We start from the raw sequence: 18591 nt of genomic DNA, 5'->3' as shown, positions 1-18591 counted from the left end.
ATGGAAATTAATCAATTGTTTTCTACAATATAACGGCCAAGTATGCGCCGCTGGCTTATATTCGAAGTGGACACTCATAGCAGGTGAATATTTTAATCACCAATTTTCTCCTATGAAACTTCCGAAAACCGTGTATTTTGCGTATTTGCACATTTATATTTGTATTACAACAATAAACACCCACTCCTGAGTGTTCAAAAGAAAATGATTACTATATCATCTTGTCTTTCCTCAGAAATACTGCTCTAGAGACCTACGCCGGCTTGTAGACTCAGCTCTCTTACTGGGACGGAGTAGAACAATGGCTTCCTCCATTTGGGAGAGCAGATCAGAGGACAAGAAGAAACAACAGCATGCCATCAGCCTATTCGATCGTATCAACAGGATGAGGGAAGCAGTAGAGCTAGTTGATATTGTCCTAGTGGTGGAGGGCAAGAAGTTCCCATGCCATAGACTAGTGTTGGCTTCCTTCAGTCCTTATTTTAAGGCGATGTTCACTTGTGGATTGGTGGAATGTGACCAAACTGAGGTGGCCCTTTATGACGTGACGGCTGAAAGTGTGTCTATAATCTTAGAGTACATGTACAGTGCAGAGCTCAGTATCTGCAACCTCACTGTCCAAGGGGTCGCTACAGCTGCCTTTTTTATGCAGATGGACGACATTTTCAGTATGTGCCAAAGATACATGACGGAACACATGGATGTCTCCAACTGCATTGGGATCTATTACTTTGCCAAGCAGATAAATGCTGAAGATCTAGAAGAGAAGTCGAAAAAATACTTGTACCAACACTTTAGCGAAGTCGGATTGCATGAGGAAATTCTGGAAGTTGACTTTCAGCAGCTCATGGGAATGATCATGTCAGATGACCTCAATGTTTCTCGAGAGGAAAGTATTCTTGACTTGGTTTTGCGATGGGTGAACCATGACAGGGATGTACGGTCCCAGCATATTATTGACCTTTTGAAACAAGTGAGGATACTTCTTGTGAATCCTTCTTTCCTCAGAGAAGCTCGAAGAAGGAATACCATTATGCTGTCCAACTCACAGTGTTATGATATGATTGAAGAGGCCTTAGAAACCATTGAGAAGTCCAAGCAGGTCCCTCTAAGCCTCCGCTATGGGATGGAAACCACAAGCCTTCTTCTTTGTATAGGCAACAATGGTATGGGCATTAGGTCAAAGTATGGAAGCTATGGAGACGCCAGTTTCTGCTTTGCTCCTACAACAAGAAAAATTTGCTTTATTCCATCTCCAAAACAAGGCGAGGTCTTGGGTTCTATCTCCACTGGTGTGGTTACTGATAACAATGATATCATACTGGCCGGAGAAGCCACTGCTGTCAGATTGGCAAGACAAAAGACAAGGAGGGTTGAAATCTGTAGGTACGCTCTTAATTCGAATTGTGCATGTAATTTCGTACATGCAGCTGTCTTGATTTAGTTCCCTTTAATGGGACTTCGGTCCAGAGTCCGGGTCATCTACCCTTCTCTTGACATCCCTGTCCGTGTTGTTTTCCCCTGTCTTTTTAGTCTCGCTTTTAGTTCTCTGAGTCAACTCCTTTATCTAAACTCATTGTATCACTACCTGCAATGGCTTCTAAGTGTGTGTGAGAGAATTACTAATGCCAGGTTGAGGAATGGTCTTGTCAAGTACAGTTATATAATTGCTCATTAACTTGTCGCATTAAAAATACATTAAGTCACATTCTCTAACATAGCACAAATAGTATACTTGCCTTAACGTTACAAAGAAATACATATTTTTAGACTTTCTCATAACTCATAACACTACAACGTGACAAAACAGTTTTGCTTTCATGTGGAACATGTAATAATGCACCTGTTTGGGACGAGAAAGCTATTGTACGCAGGTGTGGTGCCAAGCATGTTTTTCAGGTTGCGAATATAATATTAAGTAGGGTTGCATAAGCAATTATAAATGTATAAAAGTAAAACACAAGCCCATTATTGCTAAACCTCTGTCAGAGTTTATGCAGGAATAATTAAGCCCTTCGGTGATTTAAGGATGAGATTTCTATACAATGTCTAGGTTCTAATAATTTGGCCCTTTGGATCTTTGCAGCAGCCAGGACTTGGAGGACCTCGATTTGTGTCACCTCCTGGTTAAGTTCATGTCTATAAGAGATGAACTAGGTAGTTTATGGGGGGGGAGCTAAATCCATGCATTTGATTATTAAAATAAATAGGGCTTGATATTGAAATACTATGTTCTTGACCCACAAATGCCTTAAAGTAGCCCTTAAGACGTAATGACCAGACGAGCAATTGTTCTAACCTTCCTATCGACCAGCAGATGTTCTACAACCCAAGCTGTAGGAATTCTTTTTGCATCAACAACTGCCCAGGAAGCATATTTTTCTTCTACATTCTTTTGTTTCTTATCTACACAGTCAGAAAGCCAACTTTTCAGAAGGTTGTTTTCTTATTTCTTTCTCCAAATATAATGACCCTCTGATCTGAACTTTTTACCTCTTGAAGAGTTTTATTGGGCTCCTGCTCTTTCATAGGTTTATTGTCTCAACAGAACAAAACATGCACATAGCCTAAATTATACTCTCAAGACCGATCAGAAATATTCTCCTCCTCCTACTCTAAATTCTTGTATTTTATCGGATTCATAACCTTTTGACATAAAAGCATACATAATAGGCTAGAGAACAAGAAGCGATGGAGACAAGAGCCCTTGTCATTACAAATGCCATAGATTGAATAGAAGACATGTTAGCCGTGCATTCGTAGTATTGATGTCCAAGTTCAATTGGCGTTTTATTTAATAGGTACCACAATTGTGGGAATTACTGCTGGGAGATGCTATGCAGCGCTGAATATCGAGAGCTTTATGCACTGGCCAGTGTGCATAATGACCTTTATCTCATCGGAGGTCAAATGAAGTTCAAAAGCCAATATGTCATCACCAACTCCGTAGACAAGTACTCGGTGGACAATCAATGTTGGAGAAGCGTGGCTCCTTTGCCAGTGCCATTGGCATGCCACGCCGTGGTGACCTTAAACAATAAGCTCTTCGTTATGGGGGGCTGGACACCACAGGTTAGTAAGAAGAGAAAATGATTAACTCTCGAGGTGGGGTTCTAGAACGATGCTCATAGTTTAAGGTATATTTCTATTGTTCATCAACCATAGAACTATTGTGCAACTTGTAATTAGCATTCCACTAAACCCACCCAAAATCCTATTTGGATAAACCTAAATTAGGGATGAGCTATTCAGACCAAATCTAATTATATTACTCATATTTTTTATTCTTATAATACTGGAAAACATGACATTTTACTGGAAATAATTCAGGCTTTACCCCCTTGTTGTTTTTTTTATGTTTCTAGTGTAAAACTCCAGACCTGTTCTTGTAGATACTGTACACCTTTACATTTTCACAATTTTACCCAATATCTCTTTAATCTCGGTGGCTCTGTGCAAATAGGTAGATACTTTTTTGGCTTGATAATACTTGAGCATCTGAATAAGCTTCTTTATTCTTGGTTGATATCCCTGCTCGACTACAGGTTACTTGAGTGACATATAAGCATTTCCATATTATTAGCATATAAGAAATATAGTATTACCTTTATTAAAGTATCACTAAATGAAATCCTCGTGATGTGGAAGGGTTAATATAGTCTCAGGGTCAGTTTCTCAAGTTCCTGGTATACTGGTCGTATACTGTAGAACTGACTATACCGGTATTTCTGGTCAGAAAATGCTAAAACTGTACATATCAGTCATTTTGGTTTCTGCATACTGGATCATACAAGAACAAACAAAAATAATGAATACATTGGTGATTAACTCAAGAGTTTCTTATATTTTAAAGAATATATTAGGCCCTGAACTCTTCTTGTTTATTATGGTTTGGTTTGGTAGAGAAAACAGGAAGAAGGAAGTGGGCTAGAGGTGTTCCCAAGATGCCCGTTCAAAAGCACCAAATACATATCGTAGCGTGTAAGCAGGGAAAATGAACGAAAGCTTGAGAGATGAAGGTTCTTGTGTTTGTACATCTGCCGGCTGCTTTCCGCAGTGAGATGGTTAAGGACTTGTGTTATATTCGATAATAAGCAGTCAACAAAAGTGTGGAATCTATTTCTAGAGCATCAAGACAAGGCGCCAATCGCTTCTTATATTATAGACGAGCCTTGGGAAGGATTGTCAGGATATCAGGTAGCAAATGTGACAAGGAAAGCCTCACTATAATAATTTAAACGACCATTTGAAGACTTTTTGTGAATTGTTTGACGGTAGCGCAAATGGGCTGCCAGCCAGTTATTTTGATAAGTGATTGATTCACTAAAGTTTGAGGCTTAGCGACCTCAGGTCTGTGAAATTACTACTCGTTGAGTTGACCTCTGGGTTCAGGTGCCCACAAAGGTTCACAATGCTAAAACCAGCTGGCATATTGGGTACACAGTGGAACCAGTAAGCATGTGCGGTCCCCTGAACTCAAGCCTGTAGGACATTGGTTTAGACAGCTGGCCAATGAGACACAAATGCACCTATTGGGAATCCTAGACCAAGTGTGGATAGTTGGCCACTATGGATGATTGCTACTTCTTCCTCTGACCTTGTTGGTTGGGCTCCATGTTGTTTTTTGTGCTATAAAGTTAAATCCGTGTATTGCGCCCGTAGTTGCCCTCCTTCTTTCTTCTGATGGGGCCCCCATAGACTAATGAGGGCCCTGAGTAGATTCTTAAACTACTTACCTGGTAATATATCCTATCGAGAGGAACCGGACTTAAACTTAGGAGAAGACCAACTTGGAAATTCTTAAGAGGTTACTGGAGAGTGAAGACATTTTTCCGTTACGCACAAGACATCACTTGAAAAATCAACATTGCCATTGAGTGACATGTTTTCCGAATTCCGTAAACAAGAATGTATTTAAATTCCACTGGGATTCCTGAACGGGCAAATGTGTTTCCCATGCCCAGTGATATACACTGGATAACCGTGGGTGATTTTCCTAGGTCGGAATAATTTATTTGCCTCTTGGTGATGATGTTGACAGATTGATGGGCTCCTGGTGGTTGCTCATAGGGTTAATGCGGAATGTATTATAAGTGGGTGTTTATTGTTGAATAAAGGTTGGCATTAATATAAGACATTCTGCTTTTGTCAGTCAGTACTCCAAACAGATGGCAGAGGAAAGAGATAGTTTACCAGTTACAGGGAGCGAACATCATTCACGCAGCAGGACTCCCTTGGAGCGTTTGCGGATGGTCCATTTTTTTTCATGCCAAAATACCGGCTTTGTGTGCGTTTTAGAACTTCCTCCAGATCTCTCAGCCTACTTTCTGCGGCTCTTTAACCTTTTGATAGCAAAAAATATAATGAAATTCTCTTGATCCTTTAAAATGGTCGAATACCATTACATTCTGACAGGTCGAGCTTTGGGGAGCCTTTAGGGTGCTAGAGTCTGAAACAGGTGGAGAATTGACTTTCTCTTCTATTTCCTTGGTCATTTATAAACGTAAGACCCTTGAACCAGCGCAGTTCTGCTTTTTATTCTTTAAATAGTTTCAGCAGGGATGGAATTGCATCTTATGTATGGGTTGGGGTGCCTCGGAGGGTATAAATCTCCTGTGATTAGGGGGAACTATTTGAGTCAGACGACAGTCCCATGATGTCTACCCATCAAGAATGCTAATGGGGCTTGAGTGTGGAATGATTAATGGAGAACATGGGAAAAATGTTGTGAGGCTATCATTTATTGATATAACTTGCCCCAAAAAAGGTACAACCTCAATGGTTGTGCTTTGGCCAAGATAAATACCGCCAAACTGAGCATCAGGATGCGATTACACACTTACAGTTTTGTTTTACTTGAAGAAGGTGCCAACAGCAAATCTAGGTTGTAGATTATCATCGTTGATAAAGGTGATACATATTAACTATTTAGGCAGATGATATGAATTAACGTTACTGTGTGGATTGTGCTGGTTTTTTTTTGGTTTGTTTTGTTTATTTACAGATTGATCATCCTAATGATGAACCCGACCGGTTAAGTAATCGAATGCTTCAGTACGATCCTGCCCAGGATAAATGGACCCAGTTGGCTCCCATGAAATATTCAAAATATCGATTCAGTGTGGCTGTGGTTAACAGCGAAATTTACGTCTTAGGTAAGTGGTCTACAGGAAGGTGACCACAGATAACGGACAAAAGCATTAAGAAACATGTTAAAAAACAGATGTGTCACCAAAAATGGGTACTTGCGGATAAATAACAGCATGTATTAGTTGCCACTGAGTTTCTGCTCCTTGTTGTTTTCGGTATCAAGTTGATTATTTTTCCATGAAAATTCCTTAAAATCTATAAAAATAATTTAGAACCCCCTTCTAATATCGAGACCATTACCATTCTGCTAAAGAGGTGTTTTAGGTGAGGACTTTGAAGGAATTAAAATACAGAGTCATTGAACTAACTCTTTGTAGGTCATGAAACCTTCGGAAGGTTACTGATCCGTAGGACAGATCCAGAAAAGATGTGTCCTGTCCTCCTGGGTACGAGGTGTGCTAAAAGCAGTGACAGGTTTAATGGATCAGAGCCTTCTGGGAACAGCCTGTGCCAACCGCACTTAATAAGCCTTTACTATTGCCAGAAGACATTGAGTGTCACGTATAAAAGGTAATTCTGGAGCAAGGCTTGGAAAGTCGTCTTATCCCCAAAGCAACCGCAAGCAATGCTTCTGCTGATTCTACCCCTCCATTGCTTGCTATAGAGATAAGACCATTTTTCTAACTTCGCACTCAAACTACTTTTTATACAGACCCCCCCCGGTCATCAGCCCATTTCTCTGGCTTTTTAAATGGTTAATGGATCTGTAGATCGAGCTTAATGTAGCAACGCGCTCCAGAAATCACATACAGGCGGCTGATGCATTGGACGTTGTCTGGTTATTAATATACCCTATGTAATACCCTATAGAAATGTAATGTGTTAGCAATGGCTGCGATGACCACAACACATAACAAAAGGATCTACTTTTTATTTCTCAAGCTCCAACCCCAAATCACATTTCTATATTGTGTTTAGTAGACATGTTCAAGCAGATAAATGTTCTAACATAATTAATAACAATAATGAGGTTTGTGGTAATATCCTTTTTATTATTTAAATCACTAAAAACCAAATTACTATCCCCAACAAGCTGCATTTGCTAGAAGGTATCCTGTACCCAGTGCTAGGTAACTTTATATGGAAAAACTGGGAGATTAGAGCCTAGGGGCCCAAAATTGTTTGTGGGCGTCCGTCTGATGGATACCTGTGGCCACACATTACACTTCCACATCCAGCCATCTTTATTAAAGTATATTACTGTATTACATTGATCCCAGAGCAGCCTTTAACACATTGAATGTAGGTGGGGGATGTTGGACACATTGGTCCACCAGGCGTTTTCATGGGGTGCTCAAGGGCCAGTTCTGGGATCTGGTCATAATATTTAGCAGGGGGTCATACAATTGACTACTGCCTTTCAAATTTCCCTGCTTTAGCATCTGTGAAGAGATGGCAAGAACACAAAATAGCTGTGTGGAGCTCAGATAAATCCATGTGTAAGACGCTCACCATATGCATATCCAAAGTCCAGACATCACCGTAGACCATGACAGCAGCAAACAATTCAATTGCTTCTGCCGCTCCAACGTCCTTGGACACAGGTGCTATCCGTACTTATCCACATACGATGGGCAGCTTATCAGTCCAAAATGGGCCGTCATCAAGGACTCATAACGGTTCACTTTGTCAAGGTTTGATAATGGCTCATTTTTAATTGAAACGTCGCTCGCCTTGTGATTGACTATAAATGGAACCTGTCTCCACTACTCTGCCAAGTCAACTGGATTGTTTGTTAAAAGCTTGGAAAATACAGGGTTGGATGCTGGGTTTGGCAGGAAGCCCAAAATACTTTCGATCGGTCAGGCATCCAGCGTAAAAAATACAAGAAACCGGGAAGAGAGAATGTTTGTGATCACGATATAGATCCACTACAACCAAGTAACATTCTAATCACTGGCTGGGATCTTGGGGTGTTTCATATCCATGACAACCTGTCATTGTTTAAATTCATTTAATTCAGATACATTTAAATTTATTTAAATTAAGATAAGACACTTTCCGTAATCCTGCTTTTTACAATGTAATATTTTAATAACATGCGGTGGTATTTAAGGATTAATATAAGCAATATGTATTAGAAGCACTGCTTATTTATGTACCATGGGAGAAGCCATTATTATTCCCCCCCCGTTAATTACCTGTCCCCGGCAGTAAACTGGTGGTTCTGGCCACCTTAGAAGGTGCAATGAGCAGTGTAGGTGAGAATTCATCTTTAACCAAGTAATTAGGACCCCAATTTTTAGAAGGGCATGCCCCATCCCATTCTTTCTTATTTTATTCCGTGTAATTCATTCGCTTACGCATGTAGATAACTGTGACTGTATAGAAATAGCTGCGTAATTCACCTCTGTGTCCCCGAAGTCGTTAAAGCCGTATGAACCCTGGCACTCATCACTGCTGTCGAGTCAAGAGCGTGTAACGGACCTGAATTTAGCATGGGCGCGCGCATGTACTCGGGATAAATACAGGAGATTTGTTTTACTGGTCTGCCGGAGGGGAGGGGAGAGTCTGAAGCCTTAAATCCAGAATCTCTCTCTTGGAAACGGATTATGGGATTGAGATACAGAACAAGCCTCCAGCCACGCTCAGCCCCTGCATCAGCAAGTAGCCCCCGGGATCTCAAATCAATCCTCTAGGAGCACCTGAGAACCCAAGGCTTAAGGATATCCCCCTATGACTATACGCTCTAGCGAGGAGGTCTCTTCGCACCTTCTAACGTTATGGATCTATATCTCTGGAATCTGGCACGGAATAAATGAAAGATAATGCAAATACCCCTACTTAATCACACAATGTATCCAGAGCTTGCGTTAATCTCACGATGTTAGAGTGAAACGGAATTTGACGGCAGAAACGTTTGGCCCATTTTTCTACCAGCTTCAAGACATCGAGCCTTTCCTGGCCTCTGTCTCGGTTTTCTCATTCCTTTCCATCTACCCGAAGCACGAGATAAAGAATTCAACAACATTTAATGTGCCCATTTGTTTCTGATGTAAAGACTTAAACCCTTAATCAGTCCCTGGGCTCATCTTAGATTCAGGAGCCATATGCCTATCCCATGCATGCTTAAATACCCTCAATGTGGTAGCCTTTACCACTTCTGCTGGGAGGCTGTTCCACTTATATATGACCCTCTCAGTAAAATAAACCTCCCTCCTGTACTTTGTTAAATCCCTTATTGTATTTAAATGTTTTTATCCCTTAGTCTTAGTTATATATATATATAATAGCAGATTATACACACGTATAAAGATATGTAATTGTTGTTTATAAAACGTTGGGTCTAAATTAGGCGTGTTTTATACACCAGTGCTTATTATACTCAGATTTTTAATCTCTAGGTTTGGAATAAAACCAATCAGCGTGCGTTTTTCTCTAGAAGGTTTTAGTTTGGGGGAGATGCATTTCCGTGGGACAGAAACAAGGATTCTTTGATTCTGAAAGCTTAGGATCTCTTAATCAATCAAACCTACTTTACAATTCCTATTTACCAAAAGGACGGATTAAGAAATTGGAAACAAAAGGGATTTATGCGGATGCTGAAAATGACATCACAACTGCATTGAGCTTTTCTTCTTAACGTTGTTTGGGTGTTTTTTTTAGCAAAATCATGAGTTTTGTCCCTTAGAAATGACCAAGGAAAGAAATATTTGGTGGCCCCCGCAGAGAACAGCTCTTCTATAGTTCTCTTTATTCTGAGCTCTAAATTAAAATGCTTGTCCCGAAACGCCGCCTTTGCTTCTGGGGCCCGTCCAAAGCTCAGTGAATTGGTTCGCTCATTACGGAGACAATGCCATTATTTTTAGTGCGAATGGAATTGCTGGCCTGGGATATAAGGCACTGAGGGAAGGTATAAAGTGGGTTTTTTACAGAGCTAAGGAAAGCTTAGCACAGCAGTAAGTTGAAGTGAAGATTCTAACCCGTTGCATTCCGCTAGTGAAGGAGTTCATTGTTTGTCTGCATCGTTTGTTTAGAAATATACATTTATAGAAAATTTCATCCATCGAATCCACAAAGCTATACGGATAGTGAAGATAGAACCTCAGGGTACTTTATTACTGGGGTAAATGGTCCAAACTGTACTCGTAGGAATGCTTCTGAACTTTGGGAAGAGCACTCACACTAACACATACCCACTCACACAACCAGACACCCAAACTACCACAACCATCTAGACACTCACACTAACACACACTCAGACACGCACACTAACACACCCAGACACTCAGATAAACACACATGCACAGAGACACTCATAACCAGACGCACACAAACATACCTACACACATACACTACCATACTAACACACATACTAACACACCCAGACATGCACACACTATGCAATTCAATTACCGGTACTTTGCATAATGCCTCCTCCGGTCTTCAATGACCCAGCTGACGCCCTCCGGTTCCTCGAAATTAGGGCGATAAAGAGGTAGGTCTGGGACTCCTGTCTTTCTATGATTCACAGACAATGAAGACTAGCCTCCTAGCATGATGGCAAACATAATATAACACAGAGTGTTGAATGTATACCTCCAAAGTGTCCAAGTTTTGAGGCCTTTACCGCCTTCTCTGCCTTCGCTTTGTCAGCCGACAAAGCCTCTAGAATTTGTAATTCAAGGATATATTATTTTCTAGCAAGGCTGCAGAACTCCGGTCTCCAAGGGCTGCAAACAGAAAAGAAATTCCGTGCCTCCTTGCCAAAAAATTAGTAGTTTAATGAATTTTTCACTTGAGCTGCCTGTGCTCAGTCTGGGACATCCAAAAATGTGACCCTCAAGGACTGGAATTCTGCAGCCCTGTTTTAGAACATTAAACGCAAAAATGTAAGGTGCAATTATGTTGCATTAATAATAACATTACTTTCTTTATAAGAATTAAGTTAATATTAAGTTGAATTTTGATACATTGGCGGTAACGCTCCCAGACCATCCAGAAAACATGCTCTACAATGTATTGAGCGGTTGGATCAGCTCGTAACCCAATTTATATCTTAAAAATAGTTTTTTTGGTTAAATATTGTCTTTTATTCCCGGTAGGTGGCATTGGATGTGTTGGTCCGGACAGGGGTCAGGCTCGAACGTGTCTTGATGCAGTAGAGATTTACAATATAGATGGTGACTTCTGGAGGGACGGCCGTGCCATGCCTTACCCGCTGCTTTCGCTGAGGAGCAACTCAAGTAGCGCCGGGGCAGTGGAGGGACGTCTGTACGTCTGCGGCGGATTCCGCGGGGCAGGTATGGATTAAAAAATACTGTATCCGGACTACTCTTCGTTTGTAATAATGGCAGCGGTGTATAGAAAGAGCTTTAAAGGTTGTTGGTAATTAATGGAGAACAAATGTATATACAATGAAATGCAACAGCACGGACCTCCATTGATTTTTTAGGTCCCTAGGCTGGGAAAAGCAGGATGGTGGGGCAGCTATCCCGGACACTGCCGAAAATACTGTCGGGGGCTATGAAGCTCTTAATAACGCATTTTTTAACAGCACTATTTTTTTATATTATATAAGAACACGTATATACACCGGCACGCATTCGGCCCCTTTCTATTAATATTATTTATGTTTATTAATTTATTTATTAATAGTAATGTTATACATATAACAATCACGCTCCAATCCCTCTCTCGTCCTGCTTTTTTTCTGTTCCTCGGATTTATTTGCCCTCCAATAACTCCCCTGAAATGCCATTATGTAGCTTCACCTCTTTCAAAGGGATTAAATCTGGATTGCTCTTCTCAGTACCCGCTGATAAAATTAGACTCTAATCCCCTTTTCAATGCTGGAATGAACATGTTAACAAGGAACCTTGGCCGGCAGATATAGCTTTAGACCAGAAAAGGTGTGCATGAAAAAGCCAGAGGAAACTCCAAAAAAAGGCTGGATAGAAATGATGAAAAAAGGATAAATACACAGTTATGGCTCTATATAAAACTGAATAAAGAATAGATTAGATAATGGTGAAGAAGCCTTAACCATGTTGACCAGTAATCTGCCTTATTAACCCCTAATGACAAAGCCCGTACATGTACGGGCTCAAAATGCATTGTTTTCAATGGGTTTAGGGACCACCCATTGACCTTAAGGGGTTAAAGATGATGCCAAACCCCTGATGCTTAATTTAATTATTTTGTACCAAAATTAGGCACTAAGCACATCATTCCTGGTACTAATAATATCCACACCCTACTCCCAAGTAGTTCTTCAGCTGGATAGGATTTCTGTCTCATTTATTATTTTAGCTGGGAACACTTAATTCTCATGTGACACCAAAGCGGGCACGGATTGGCTGTTGGCATAGAAACTGAACAAAAAAAAAGCCTTAAAAGTTTCTTTGTTGTTTTCCTGCGGTTAAACCTTTAGAGGAAAGAATAAGCTGCTAGGGTACAAGAGACTGCGCTTAACATTTTGTCTACATGGAAAAGCAACTTTCAAGAAACCCATTAAAGTATAGCTTGGCTCTTTAAATTTGATTTTAATATCACCCGTAAGGAGACTTTACAACGGATCCAGTTTATATTAAGGAATATTTCTCAGTATTTCCCCCGAGTCGCCTCTCCTAAACTCCAGGGTATAATCTCCTGCACAAGGCTCTTACCTTCAATATCTTTCCTTCTCTAGGGCATTTCAAAGCTTTGATTGTCTCATTTTGTGATTAGACCGAACATGTTCTATTATTTACTAAGGGTAGTTTGCTGAAGCACTTGTACTTGTGAACTGTCCCTCCAGTGGCTTGGCCTAATGGGTGTAGGAGTCCTCGGTTGTCAGAGGTTGTCCTATACCTGGGGGGTCTCCCTGCAGACCCCCATCATAAGGCAGGCTTTAACCAGTGCATTTTTTCATTATTTGTCACATTTTAAAATTACACACCACTTCATACCTATTGTACCCCAATGAAAAAGTAGACTATGCCACTTATTAATTGACAGCACTTATTGTACCCCCTTTCTTATACTGTATAAGTAAATGTATTTGTGCTCAAAAAATAAAAATACAATAATAATAACAATAATAACAATACTACTACTACCAATAATAATAATAAAAATCATAATAATTAAAATAATAATACTACTGATAATAATAATAATAATACCAATAATAAAAATACTACTGCTACCAATAATAATACCAATAATAATAATTACAATACTACTACTACTACTACTAATAATACCGATAATACTACCGATAATAATAATAATACCAATAATAACAATACTACTGCTACCAATAATACCAATAATAATAATTACAATACTACTACCGATAATAATAATACCAATAATAACAATACTACTACCAATAATAATAACAATAATAATAATGACAATAATAATACTACAGATAATAATAATAATAATATAGAAAATGTTTTCTTTATAAATTAAATAATGTAATCAGATACATAATTATTGTTTTAAATGACTCAGCTGTGTAAATATATGTAAAGCCCCACCCCCTTAGCCCCACCCCCTAAAACCGCAAAGCGTGCCAGCGTTTGGCCGTCGGGAACCTGATAGCAGCGAATGACGCAGCGTATCCAGGAGACGGAGTTTGACTGTGACTCTGTGCCGTGTCACTGTGACACAAACACACATACCACGAGCTCACCGTGCGGCCTTTCACCTACTTCATAGGCGTCCCTCAGCGGGACATTCAGGAGCGAGCTGGCCTGGCTGGCAGGGGGACGATCACCTGGTTGGATCACATTAACTTAATAAAAAACCATACGAGAAACTTTCTGTGGATTCTATGACATATTGCCCTTTGAATGCCGGGTTTATTTTATCCCGGACGATTGCCCGTATCGAATCTTATTAAACCTGCGTAACATTTTAGAACTGGTACAGAAATCAGAAGAAGTGGTAGGATCTATATAGCAAATGTCTCATATGTATTAATTCCATAATGGATAGTAAAACTATTTAAAAGAGCGAAGGAATTTCGTTCTGAGTTTGTGCCGCTGCTAGAACATGCTATAGGTTGGCTTACGCACTTTATGGTCTGTATCTAATGTCCAGGCATGTAAGGGTTATACGGTACGTCTTGTGCTCCATGTCTCCCAGGTTCAGGCTGACATCGTCAGGAACTAGTCTCCAGTATCAGGAACACGTGACCTCTGATATTGTAGCTACTGTGGATCATAGGAGTTATAATGAACAGTAAAAGAGCATGTTGCACTCTTACGCTCTTGCATGATGGGTTGTGTCTATCGGGCCGGTGGCAGCACACTGCAGGACCAGATCTGCCACACGAGCTACAATAAAGCGTGCAGCGCTGTCGACCAAGTTTGCCAAATGGCCGGTCCAAGCCTGACCAAAAGGGGCCACACAGAGGGAACCCAGAATGTATCAAGTCTGGTGTAATGGTTGCCTTTTGATCATTAATGAAATAAAGGAAAGCGCAGAGGGACTTCTTTCCCTTTTACCACCCAAGTCCACCACAAGCAAACTGTTGGCGTGATCCATCACCTAGCCATGACCTTACATGCAAATTGACTATTCTTAGCAGTAGTTAATTTGCATATGGTGCCACACATAGAAAAAAAACCAAACATTTTCTCTATGCACTTTCCTTGAATTCTATTGATACTACGTCATGTTATCCAACATTCATACTGTAAATATTGTTCAGGTGACAATGTCCCTTTAAATCCAGTTTCTCACATGGAAACAACAGGAATACACCCTTAGCCACGAAACATATTTCACATATTTTCAAAAAAATATGAAAAAAGAAAAACGGAGAAAATGAATCACGAGCCTCAACCCTTCCGCTCATTACTTTGACAGGGGAAAAAAACCTTGCGTCTAACCCCTGGGGAAGCGTTTAAGGTCGGGCCGTACGGTGGAGATATCACATTGTGTTTGTACAAAGCAACAAAAGAATAAACACATGTAGTTACAATACTGGAAATTGGATGACCAGCAGGAGCATTGAGGAGGTCCCCAAGTGGCAGGAGGAGGACGTCAAGCACCTTGTTATGGTTAAAAAGTTTCCATGACTACATCTAATGCAGTTTATACAGAATCCCAAAATAGCTGGATTTATTATAGGTTCAAGAGGGCAACATTTATCCCAAAGGGATTCTTAGAAGAAAATGCCCATTTCGGTTTTTTATTGATGGCTTCCACCTTGATTATCGTGTTTTTGCATTTCATAAACTGTTGTTTTATCCATTTTGTTCGTTAGACTTCATCTGGTCCTGCGCCCCAAAAAACGTCAAAGATACTCATTATCAAAAATCGAGAGAATGTAGATGTAAATAACTTCCAGTAGAGATACTACCAACAGATCAAAACAGTTTACATGATGATATTTATAAGAAAAGACTCAAGTGAACCAAGGGAACTGCCTCTTTAAAGGTCGATACAGACATAAAGCTATCCAGAACATACAACAAGGCCAAGACCCCAGTAGGCTTTGGGTAGAAAAGTTCTTATCTGCGTCAAATTCTAGGGTTGTAAGTAACAATAGGCGAGTTGACAGATAATTGGGATGGGTGGAAGTAGCCGAGTGACTCCGTGACATCTGTGCTTCTAATGCAGAAGATGTTGAGATTAGCTGTCAAATGCTGCGTTTTGTGGTCCTCCTAGATGCGTTCGCATTGATTGCTGCCGTTCAGGATGCTTGGGAAAGATTGGGACCTGTTTGCATCACTACTCAGGCGTGGTAATAGCCGTGTCGGTAATTATATGTTTGCTTCGATGCACAGTAAAATTCCCTGGAGACCTTTGTGTGTCACAAATTCAATCTCCGAAGGGAAATGCGTCCCTGACCAGATGATAGATCAATGATGTAATACCCTGTAGCTCTAAGAATATTAACTGACATCTTGTTCAGCATTCAGCCATGCACACAGAAGAAGGCTCAAGTGCCCATACTACCCATGTTTCTTTAGTGAGGACAATCCCTCATTGGTACCTAAATCACTCTGCCCCCCTTTCCTCCTCTGTAAGGGGGCAGGGTGGTTTTCTGATTTCAAATTCAATATGTGAAAGATCTTTTTAAAATCCCCAAATAATTCCATGCTGTAAAAAAAGCAAATGTTTTGTCCAAAGGAAGCTCTCTTAAGTAGGTCAGGAGATATACGTGAGACAGAAGACAGGTTACGAAAACAAAAGATATAAAACGTATAATTCATCCAGTCCCAACATGTTCTGCTTGCCTGGTTCTCATGCTGAGATAAAGAGGCTTGCAGGATCCTGACTGCCAGCAAATGACTTTGGATTGAACACAAGGACACGTTATCAAAGGTCCAATGAAAGGATAAAGTGTTAAGAATCTACAAAGAACATCCTAAGAAGCTCCATATTCTCTATGAGACACGAGATCTTAGTTACTTTGTATCATGTTATATTAGCGGTGCACTAGACAATAGGCTAGCATTTATTTCTTCAAAGCATTCACTTGTTAAGATATATTTGCTAAGCCGTTCTTAGCTTCTTATCAGGCAGTTACAATGCATCAAGTTTCCTGCTGTCCGACTCGCTTTGAAGGGTTGGTTACCAACAAAGGGAAAGCTGGCATCGGAAACGGCAGAGGGACATTTCAGTTTTGTGTTATGATATATATCGGAAACGCATCATATGTTCACAGTGGTCCTCTTATAACATGTCGCAAGGTCTGTTGAGTGGATTTGCCAAATTATTTTGTATAAAGCCTCTGAATGCTAATATGCAATCAGCCGATCGTTGATCCAACAACAGTTCCAACGTATGGATGCTACATTTGTTATTTGTTTGGGGGTTACACTTATATTGGGCCATTTGGTTGGACTTTGCCACGGTCTAAAAGTTGGCAGCTGATTCTTTATGGCAATGTCAATGGAGTCCCTTCTTCCATAGACTTTCATTAGTCAAAGTGTCCAACTGGGTGATTAAGATTGAGCCATTCTATTATCTACCACAGTCCGTATGATAATGAGTTAGGGTAATACACGTACCCATATTAAGACAATTGTTTCTAATACCCTATCGCCAATGGCAAAGCCATTGATTAGTTTGTTAAAGTAGGGTCTTCGTTTATTGAAATGTTATGATTTTTCATACACTTTAATTCTCTTGTGTTTGGTATGGATGGGGTTTAAAAAATTGAGCCCCTCCAGCAGTTGCTTAAATTAGCCATACGCAAAGAAGGGGTTAGTGCGACGGACCCGCCATGGATAACTTAACTGAAGACGCGTTTCCGGGATTTTAATGTCAACACTGCGCTGTATTTACACGATGAGATCAAGTAAACATTAATAGCGAATCATTCAACTGAAAACTTGAAACTGATCCTCGGTTCCTGAGGATTAACAAGGACTTTGTTTAATGATGTGAGTGCTAACTTGGACGGAGACATAAATGTATTACTAAGCATTCACATCATTAGTTTATCTTAAATTGGATGTTAATATTTAGTGAGATATAGATGTATTTCTCTTTATTTAGGGTTATTTTAAGGCCTCGCTGAGATCCCACAGGGGCCCATTTTTTTTTATTCTTAACCAAAGAAAGAAAACAGAGCATTATGAGGAGTAAACCGTTGGCTTATAAGGTTGGCTTATTTGCTTTTGCGCAACGGTAAGGTCATTATGGTGGTTAAAAAAAAAGAGAGAGAGAGCGAGAGAGAGGGGGATTGAGAGAGATCTGTGATGACATGAAGACATTGGGAAGGTCACAATTAGATCATGTATGAATGTGAATTCCTCCGACGTTCATATGGATCCTGAAAGATCTAACAATAACTGAGGTCCAAAAATATTGAGTATTCTAATAGTGAATGTTTTTTTAATTTAAATTTTGCTCATAGGGATAGGGATTTTTTTTTCTTTCTGATTCTACTTGTTTATTTGTGCCAACTAAATCCTGCAGTCCGTAAAATGACATATTGTCACGCAGAGGGCATGTCAGAACATGGCACGGACACCCAGCCGCAGTCACCAATCACCAGAACGGATTTATTTTTAATTCCTTTAGAATGTGGGTGGTGTAATCTATTTCTCATCCAGTGTTTTATGAACCCATGAAGAGTTGTGCTTTTATGGGGTCATGCATGGGGTCTATCATCTGGTCTGCTCTGACCTGTAAGAAGCAGCAGTGGAAGGTATTGAAGTAGGCTTCTTAAATTAAGAGTCCATATAGTCCATTCTGGGTAGCAGCCCCTCGGTAAAGCATTTGTTGTGATAAAACGGGTTGCCTTTATTTTCCAGATCGTCATGAGGTCATCACAAAGGAGATCCTGGAGTTGGATCCATGGGACAATCGCTGGAATGTGGTGTGCACCCGAGCTCCGATGCATGATAATTACGACGTATGCCTTGTAGCCAGACTGAACCCCAGAGACCTGATTCCCCCACCACGTGACCTTGTGGATAGATGAAAATGTTGTGCTGAGATGTACAGAACCTTATAATAAAGATGAACGATGTCTTAAATTCTTAA

The 18591-nt window shown here is 40.2% G+C and overlaps 1 protein-coding gene across 1 annotated transcript; it reads left to right on the top strand.

Moving 5' to 3' along the window:
* Nucleotides 1-259: 259 nt before the first annotated feature.
* Nucleotides 260-18591, top strand: KBTBD12 (kelch repeat and BTB domain containing 12). The gene is made up of 5 exons (XM_053469582.1): nucleotides 260-1386; nucleotides 2802-3072; nucleotides 6005-6155; nucleotides 11196-11393; nucleotides 18360-18591. The coding sequence occupies exons 1-5, from the start codon at nucleotides 302-304 to the stop codon at nucleotides 18527-18529; spliced, it is 1875 nt and encodes a 624-aa protein (XP_053325557.1). The 5' UTR covers nucleotides 260-301; the 3' UTR covers nucleotides 18530-18591.

The sequence above is a fragment of the Spea bombifrons genome, chromosome 6 (assembly GCF_027358695.1).
Source record: "Spea bombifrons isolate aSpeBom1 chromosome 6, aSpeBom1.2.pri, whole genome shotgun sequence".
Taxonomy (NCBI): Eukaryota; Metazoa; Chordata; class Amphibia; order Anura; family Pelobatidae; genus Spea; species Spea bombifrons.
Note: the sequence above shows the minus strand (reverse complement) of the source record. Positions and strands in the feature narration are given on the sequence as shown.